This window comes from Cryptomeria japonica, chromosome 4 (assembly GCF_030272615.1).
Source record: "Cryptomeria japonica chromosome 4, Sugi_1.0, whole genome shotgun sequence".
In the NCBI taxonomy this organism is placed as follows: domain Eukaryota; kingdom Viridiplantae; phylum Streptophyta; class Pinopsida; order Cupressales; family Cupressaceae; genus Cryptomeria; species Cryptomeria japonica.
The window spans coordinates 508038303-508047477 of NC_081408.1; the positions used below are offsets into that span (position 1 = coordinate 508038303).

A 9175-nucleotide genomic window follows, 5' to 3' on the forward strand; every position below is an offset into this window, starting at 1 on the left:
ATAACATTTTAGAAAATGAATATTCATTAAATTGATTGAAAGATCTAATAACAAATTAAAGCTATAAATTATTGTATCCCCTATCATAAGAAACCATAATAAAGGCAAGGTCATGATGTGACCAACACATACAACATTTTAGTCTTGTAGATATCACTTCCGTGCACACATCTCAGATTCCTAGGATTCTTTTCTTCTCACTAAGAGTTTGAAAAAGCTTGAGAATAAAGCAAGCTAAAATGTGATCCAGATAAGGACCCCAGCTCAATGGGTATCGAAAGCAGTCGCTGTATGACGTTTAAGGAAACCAAGCCCAATTCCATTCAATCCAATGCAATGCAAGAAACGTGATGCTTTCATCCATCTGCATCAATCAACAGATGCCCAATTATGCATCCCTCCAAATCATTCGCAACAGTTAAATAATTCAAGTCCCAAGGGGGGGAGGGGAAAGACCTCTATAGATAGAGAAAAAATCCCACCTTGTGAATCATTCTACCAGCTTTGATTTTCACAGAGCTTAGATACAATTCAATTCAATAATGGGGATGGAGAAATCCACATTTTTGTGCACTCTTTTTGTTCTGCTCTGTATTGGGTGGTGCAGGGGAGATGAGGAGGAGCTCCTCCGCCTTTATGAGCAATGGATGGGCGAGCATGGCAAGGCCTACAATGGCCTGCTTGAGAAAGAAGCACGCTTCCACATATTCAAGAACAATCTTGCTTACATAGAGTCACATAACCAGAAGAATGAATCATATAAGCTGGGGCTCAATAACTTTGCAGATCTCACCCATGATGAATTCAAAAACATCTACTTGGGTACCCTGTTTCGCTCCAGAAAATCTCCCTCTCTTCGTTATCAGTATGCCCATGGAGACCGTTTGTCTACAGTTGTGGATTGGAGGACAAATGGTGCTGTCACTGGTGTTAAGGACCAGGGCTCTTGTGGTACCATTATTTGCTTTTGTTCTTGAGTATTAATGGGATTTTTGTATTTGGGGTCTCTGAGTTTTTGCAGTGTGCATTGGAAATCAACTTTCCAATATGAGAGTTGATCACAATGTACTTATCTGGTATATTCATTTTTGGATTCAGTTATGGGAGAATTGTTTTGCATTAATATTTTAGGATGTAGCATATTGGTCAAGTTAAACAATTTAATCTAAATTTTTGGGTTCATTTGAAATTACACTAGTTTTTCTAGTAGAATTCAATAGTAGGACCTACGTATAGGTGATTTGAGGAGCTGTCTAATAGGACCTACATATTAATGTGATTTCAGAGGAGCCGTCTAATAAGACTCACTTATTAATATGATTTCAGAGGAGCTCTTAAAATAAGCCATAACAAATCAAAGCTTTGAGTGCGTTGTTTGAGTGAAACTTTCTTCAGAATGAAGTGTGTGATTTGAAACGTTGATACAAAACAAATCTTATACAATTGAATTGGAGAATAACATTCTTTAGTTATCTCTTCTGAAAATCTGATGTCTAGCTGTTTTTCTTGTTTGTTCTTATGTGTTTTTTCTCTCGTTTACAGGAAGTTGCTGGGCTTTCTCTACAATTGCAGCAGTGGAAGGAATTAATGAGATTGTAACCAAGCGGCTAGTATCTCTGTCAGAGCAAGAGCTTGTGGATTGTGACACTGCTTCAAACCAGGGGTGTAATGGAGGTCTGATGGATGATGCATTTCAATTTATCATTGACAATGGTGGAATAGACAGTGAAACTGATTACCCTTACCGGGCTGCTGATGGCAAGTGCGACTTAAAACGAGTATGCTTATATCTTTTCTAGACATATCTAATGCATTCATTATTATGTTGCAGGTGGTATACTATAGTCGAAGTACAGGCTTTGTTTTGATTTGATTTTTGATAGGGATAATTAATAGTCATTAGTCATGTTTTGAATGTCGTTTCATCTGCGTGTTTAGATGATTTATTTCAAATTACATTAGTTTTTCTAATAGGATCTATTTATTTGTGTGATTTCACATGAACCACGTACGTAAGTCAAAACTTAGAGTGTGATGTTTAAGCCAAATCACTAGATATAGTATTTAAATCAGGGTTCGAATCTGCCACCACTGACCTTGTTTTCCAACTACCCAACCATACAATCTGACTAGGGATCAATAAAAAGCATGAATTTAATTAACTCCATTTTTATTAACTTGACACCATATTTTAAATTTTTTATTAAAAAAATTGAAACATCTTATCATACCATCTTTGCAACCCTGACCTTAAATGCATGTATAATTTACTTTTATTAAAATCAATATGTTCAAATATTAAATCTCAATGATTTATTGAAGTCAATATTCAACATTCTCATAAAAAATTTCACTTAGACTTTGCTATTAAAGTCCTATGAAATACTGCTTGAAGTCATCTCATTTGATATATAAACATTTGCTTGAAGAGAGAACTCTATCCTTTCATTGCACCTAAAAAATACACACAAATCTCATCTTGAATGATTATGTTTTGTAGAAAACTTCCCATGCGGCTACAATTGATGGGTATGAAGATGTACCCTCTAATGATGAGATGTCATTACAGAAGGCTGTTGCTCATCAACCCATCAGTGTAGCTATTGAGGCTGGTGGAAGGAATTTCCAGTTCTATGCATCAGTAAGTTCTTTAAATTTAAATATATTTTCTATAAGAATAAAGTTGAAAAATTTTTATTTTTGGTTTTGATTGTGTAAGAGTTTATGCATCAATGTTTTGGATCATATTTTTTGATTCATCATCAGAATGAAAGAGTGCATAACTTTGTGATTCATCATCGTGCACTCTTTCATTATGATGATGGATTATGAAGTGTGATGCGAAACATTAATACAAAGACTCTCACACAGTTAAAACCAGGATAAATTGTGAAAATCTGATATCATTAATTAAGAATATAGCTGATTTTTCTCTCAAGACAATTTGTTTTCTAACATTTTGGCAAAACAGGGTGTATTCACAGGAAACTGTGGAACTGATTTGGATCATGGTGTGACATTGGTGGGTTATGGATCCACTGGTAAGGACTACTGGATTGTTAAAAACTCATGGGGAACAAGCTGGGGAGAGAGAGGATACATTAGGATGGAAAGAAATATTTACAGTTCCCTTGGAAAATGTGGCATTGCTATGCAGGCATCTTATCCAACTAAGAATCCTGAAATGCTTGAGCAGACTGCTGTTAAGAAGACCATTGGTTATGTTGTCAGAAAGATTATTGCCAGTTTCTGATATTCACTGAGCAGCTCCATCATTCTGCAAAGGGTTTTGCAAACTTATATTCAGCTCATCTCATCTATTGATATATTTATTTGGAAAAATATTGTTTAAGCTTTGAAGAAAGAATGAATCAGGCTGAATAGCAGCTGATTTGGGTTAATTTGGCATGAGTTATTTATATTGAATTGAAAATGAATATTAAAAATGTATGGTTTTGTAATTTTGTGTACATGTCATAGGTGGATTTGTAATTAATTCTTGTGTATATTTAGAATGTGGATGCATGAATCTTTGTTTTAAATATGTATATAATGAGCAAATAAATAAGAATAATTTGTGTTTGAATGTGGATGTATATAATAGAAATAGTACATATATGATTCCAAATAATGATACAACAAATAGAAAACAAAGATTATATATAATATTTTTAGTTGAGAAAACTATTTCAAATAAAAGATTTAGCCAAAGATAATAATGGACTCCTTCTCCATCTTGAGCATGTGAGGATGTAAATAAGTACATCGAAATTAGTTTTGTACATTGATAAATCATGTAAAAAATGAACATGAGTGCTTTAAGATAGAGATGAAAATAAATAATTCAAAATAACATTCAAAGATGAAAAATATTCATTTATCTAACAAAATATTCTCTTAGTTTTTGAGATAGTATGAGAGTTGGGATGAGCATGGGTGCTATTGATGGGTCTTCTTGTTTTACAACAATCCAGGAATGTGTAAATATCTAATGTGGTGGCTTGTAGCATGGTCGCTTGATTGAACAATTAAACAATGTAAATAGTTGATTAGGAAAAATTGAATGGTGCATAAATTGTAGTAGCAATGTCTAAGTGGAGTGTTGTGGAACTGTAGTAGTGCAAGATTGAACAACTTGATGGGAGCACTATGATTGAATAATTTGTAGAATTTGTAGCAAGTAATGAAGTTCAAATAGTGCTTAGTAGTTATGATTCCATATCAATTACACGTTAGTCGAGTTGAGAATATTTTGTAAGATTTCATCTCAAAATACTTTGTGTTGTAATAGTTTCTTATAAGATATTTGATGATATCATATAGGTGGTCCTTACATTTGGTTTAAATTTAATTGGATGAAGAAATGTATTTGTACCAATGTTTTTTTTTCATGAATACAACTCTATAATATTACTTATTTTCATGATACAAAGAAGGTTGGATATGATTGAATCATATCCCAAAGTCTAAGCAAGGAAAAGGTCTATAAAAATTATTTAAATAATTTTTTTGTTTAAATTAACCACAAATAAAGTAAAATATTAAGCAACAAGAACAAAACCAATTGCCATATCATGATTTTGAGGATTAAATTCAATTTAATTGACTAAGTCTTGATCATGAAAAAGGGTGGTAACAACCCTTGTTAGTAGTATGCTCACTAGTTTTATCCTTGTGAGCGTCGTCTAGAGGGGAGTTAATGTTACAAACTAAGGTGTCCCAACCATGTCAAAATATTATATTTATTATTTTAATTATTTAGCATTTTCCTACATTTTATTATATTTTATAAATTATTTAAATTGTGTTCCAACCAAAACGTGCCATTGGAATTTGTGGGCATATTTGGCCATGGGGTAGTGTATTGTAGGTAGTTATAAGAAATGTTAAATTTTAATGTTCATAGCACAAATGGGATGTCATGTCCCTTTTTTAAGATTAAGAGTTTTGTCTACCACATGATCCATATTCAGAAGACATCAATGATCAAAGGTCAAGGTTGTTAGTAGGGTCATGCCAAGGAGTAATCAAAGATCAAATATTGAGGTTGAGGCTTGATGCTTTCCAAATGACTATCAAGGATTGAGGTTTGGAGACACTACTCAACCCATGGTAAAGTGTGAGGAGGGAGACAATTCAAAAACACATCAGGAATAGGGTACTTGGTTTCATCCTAACACATACTAATTCAAAAGAGAAGAGAGACTCTAAATATCTAATTGGAAATGATATAAGTTCTGTAAGGGTGAGTTAAATTGTAGCATACAAGTTTTGAATTTGGGGTCTTGGCGTCAATTTTGTATAGGTAGCATACAAAGCTAGGTAGACTTCTCAATTGTAAGTATCTAGGTTAGGTTGAATTATATTTGTTGGGCGCTTGTGTCAAGCAATCTTCTATGGGTGAAAACCCATAGGAGATTGTAATCAAAGGGCAAAAACCCTTTGGTTATTAAAGAGCATTCTCACTTAGAGAGTGCACCGAAGCTTCAAGAATTTTGTGTAGGAAAGTACAATAAGTCAGTTTAAGCATTCCTTATTAGTATGGTATGTTGTTGTTGTAATGATTGTCAAACAATACCATTTAATATAAAAAATAGAATGATATCAATATGAGTGATGTGATTCAATTGTGCAAGTTTACATATGTTGTTGAGTTTAATTTAGTTGGCAAATATCATGTCTATGTAAATAGGTGGATATTGTTTATTTTTTAAATTTTTTATTTTTATTAAAATTCTCAAAAAATGGATATTGTAGTGGTATTAGAGTGTCTTTCTTACTAGTCTATAAGTGTATGGTGATGCAAGTTCATGGAAACCACTCTATAAGTGGTATTAGAGCATCTTTCTTACCAGTCTATAAGTGTTGCGCTAGTGATCCCTAAATTTTGAGTATTGCAGTCTTTGAGTGGAGAAATCAATCTCCCCAATTATGTGAAATGCCAAGGTCCTTCCTCCTCTTTGCAGGTCTGATAAAGTCCATGACTTCCTTTAGGATTCTCACTCCAAGCAATGCAAAATAGCTTAACATTTTTTGAACAAATTTCTCCTCAAATATTAGAAAATTAGACTTGGCACAATGCATATCCCAAATATATAGGCCCAACATTGGACCCAAAATTCTCTCCCTTGATCATCTTGTGTCTATAGTAATGCAAGATCCCAAAGCCTCTTTCCAGTCCATTAGATCATATGGAAAATAAGTGAATACCATTTGAAATCAAACTTCTCTAAATTGGCTTTGGTCTTGGCAAAACTATGATGAATTTGATCCTGCAAGTGCTAAGAAAAATCAAATCTTGTATTCTTCATCACATCTTGGATGTCAACAACTACATTTATCATATCAATGTGTATTTTGTCTCTAGCATATTTTCCAAAAACTTGATAAAGGTTGTGTATATTTTCACAAAATAGTCTTCAAAAGTATCAATTGAGAAGGGTTCCTTTTCAAACTTTGAAATTGGAATAGGCTTCTTATCCTTACTTTTCCCCCTGAACTTGGGAAACAACTTGGTTTGGTAGCACACATCATGGACCTTATAATTTTGTTCAAGCTCCTTCAAATCAATCTTTGGTAAATTGTCTCTACCCAAACCAAAACAATCTATAATACTGTACACTTGTTGAGATTTATCATGTGTTGATCACCTGCAGTGATAATTGTTTTCTTCCCAACATCATACCTTTGTACAATTACTCTCATGAATTTTGCATCAATAAACACATTTGGCACCACAAGCTTTCCAAGACGAAGCTCCCAACCATTCCTAATAGGAATCCTAGAACCTCTCTTCTAAAACTAATTCTGAAAGAGATCCCACCTCAACTCTGGGATCTTGGCATCTATCACACCATGAAGAGCATCCAGAATCTTATCTTTCAGACCTCTTGGCCCATGCACTTGATAAGGATCTATTTGGTCCTATAACTATTTGATCAAATCATCGTCCATCTTATTTCGAGTTGATGCATAGTCCCAAGGAACAAAGGCTTCTCACACAAACTCAATCCACTAGACCCTTAACTAAGGTCTCAACATTCACATGGATTCTTGGACAATCCCGATAGAAACATGAAAGGACTCCTCTACACTCCCCTTTTCTAAATGGGACCCACTATATCCATGAACAACTCATGGAGATACAACTTCTCACATCAAGTCTATTCTTGACACCAACGATCTTGTAGCCACATATGCCTAACTTGGTTTATAACACATCCACCATTGCAGAGCAAGTATGGACACTATATAACCTCATGTATAACCCTAGAGACATTTACTACAACCATAACAACACCCTTTTGTTTGTACAGATGCAATCAAGGTGGCTGGCCTCTGCAAGACGCATATTCCTTGTAGCCCTGTTTTGAGCCTTTAAGGGAAAAATTTGGAAATCCTTCTAATGGTACCAAAAACTCTTGACACTTTTTGATGCCTCCTTTGATGACACAAAATATTGCCAAAACTCAGATCCCAACTCTTGCATTTACTAGGTCAAACGTTGCTGCTACAAGAGGCCTAATAGGGATTTTAGGCCACTTTTACAAAGCAACCACACAACAATGGCCTGATCCAATGACACCAATGAATGGGAAATGTCTACACACATCCCAAAACACCAAATCCACCATTTTATAGGATCCACCACTCTTGGTTTTGTTGTTGCACAATTTTTAACAGTCAAAACCGCCTAGTCACATGAGGATGCCTAGCATAGGGCTTGATCCCAAAATCCATCAGTTCAACGGCCTACTCAGAAACCTTGGAAATATTAAATTAAATTGTCTCCCCTACCATTCCCTATAATTTGAGCCAATTTGGCTAGAGAAATGTTGGGTTAAGAAGACATTTCCTCAGAAACCCTGGTTTTGGAGGGTTTTCAGACCACCTGTTACAAAAATACAAATATCTTTCTTATTACACTGAATTTTCTTGCAAAATAAAAACCAAATGATCATCAAATTAGAGTTATTCTCACATCAATCATTTATATTTCACATGGGGTCCGTACTATGGCCATACAAAGTATTGTTACAATAGATTTATGTAAATTTCTGAGTGTTTATTAAAATATAATCACTGTCTTACATCCAAACTTCATCATCATCCTTTCTCCTCAATCTCCAAGGCCTTAAGAAAGGTTTCTCAAACCTCCCCAATTTAATCCAACTGAAATTTGACTTAGGTAGCCATTGGAGGGAGATTAGTTACAATTTGACAACAAATTGACAACAAAAGTTGTCATCCGACTTGACAACGTTGTACAAACTTGACAATCTATGACTTTTGCCTATGTAACCTATTATGACACATCATAAACCTTACAAATAGGCCACATAGGAGACAAAACACAATGCTTGCCTCATTTAGGCATTTTGGATGTCATTTGACCATGGTTGACCAGATAGGTCCTAAGAAGTTCACATTACAAAATGGCATCAAAGCCTTACATGGCTAATCAAAACAACTCAAATGGTCTTGGAAGACCTTATTAAAACTCAAAAACATTAAAGGAACCTACAAAAACTTCCAAGATCCTTCATTTCTCAAATAGTCTTCAAATCCTGCAAGGTGCTCCTGCACCATACTCTCGGGGGGCATAGAAAACTCAAGTCTCTTGAGGAATGAGGTCTGCAATAGAATGTGTATTCCTTTTAATGTAATATTCTTTAATCCACATGGAATCTTTATCAGGTAAGTCACTCCACTTGACAAGATACTCCTTATAAATCTTCTTTCTAGTCTTCTTGACCACCTTGGTAACCAAGATGTTGTCCAACTTCAGTGGTTGGCTATGTGGTAGATCCTTGACCCAACCTTCATCTCAATTTGATGGAAAACCTACATCTAAACATGTAACATCACCTTTGTAAGGAAATAAATCTGAAACATTGAAAATGGGTGGTATTGCTAAGCCTTGAGGAAGTTCAATCTCAAGGCATTAGGACCAAACTTATGCACAATTTGACAAGGACCAATCTTCTTCATGAGTAACTTTTTTGGATGCCCCTTTGGAAGTCTCTCTTTCTTCAAGTGTGCCATCACCGATTCTCCCACTTTGTACTGCACATCTCTCTTCTTCTCATTTGTTTTCTCTTTGTACTTTTCAGTGTTCTTGTGAATAGTTTCTCTCACCTTCTCATGGATGTCTTTCATGGCCAATGCAAAATCC

The 9175-nt window shown here is 34.7% G+C and overlaps 1 protein-coding gene across 1 annotated transcript; it reads left to right on the plus strand.

The window, feature by feature from the left end:
* The first annotated feature begins 285 nt into the window (after window positions 1-285).
* On the plus strand, window positions 286-3461 carry LOC131053468 (zingipain-2). The gene is made up of 4 exons (XM_057988080.2): window positions 286-951; window positions 1543-1778; window positions 2501-2641; window positions 2972-3461. Exons 1-4 carry the CDS (start codon window positions 543-545, stop codon window positions 3251-3253), a joined length of 1068 nt encoding a protein of 355 aa, XP_057844063.1. The 5' UTR covers window positions 286-542; the 3' UTR covers window positions 3254-3461.
* Window positions 3462-9175: the final 5714 nt, after the last annotated feature.

What these genes read in the sequence shown, in the direction of transcription:
- LOC131053468 (XM_057988080.2), top strand. Translation starts at nt 543, where the DNA reads ATGGGGATGGAGAAATCCACATTTTTGTGCACTCTTTTTGTTCTGCTC. An exon ending in TAAGGACCAGGGCTCTTGTG is followed by an intron (nt 952 to 1,542) that starts GTACCATTATTT and finishes TCTCGTTTACAG; the next exon opens with GAAGTTGCTGGGCTTTCTCT. An exon ending in GCAAGTGCGACTTAAAACGA is followed by an intron (nt 1,779 to 2,500) that starts GTATGCTTATAT and finishes TATGTTTTGTAG; the next exon opens with AAAACTTCCCATGCGGCTAC.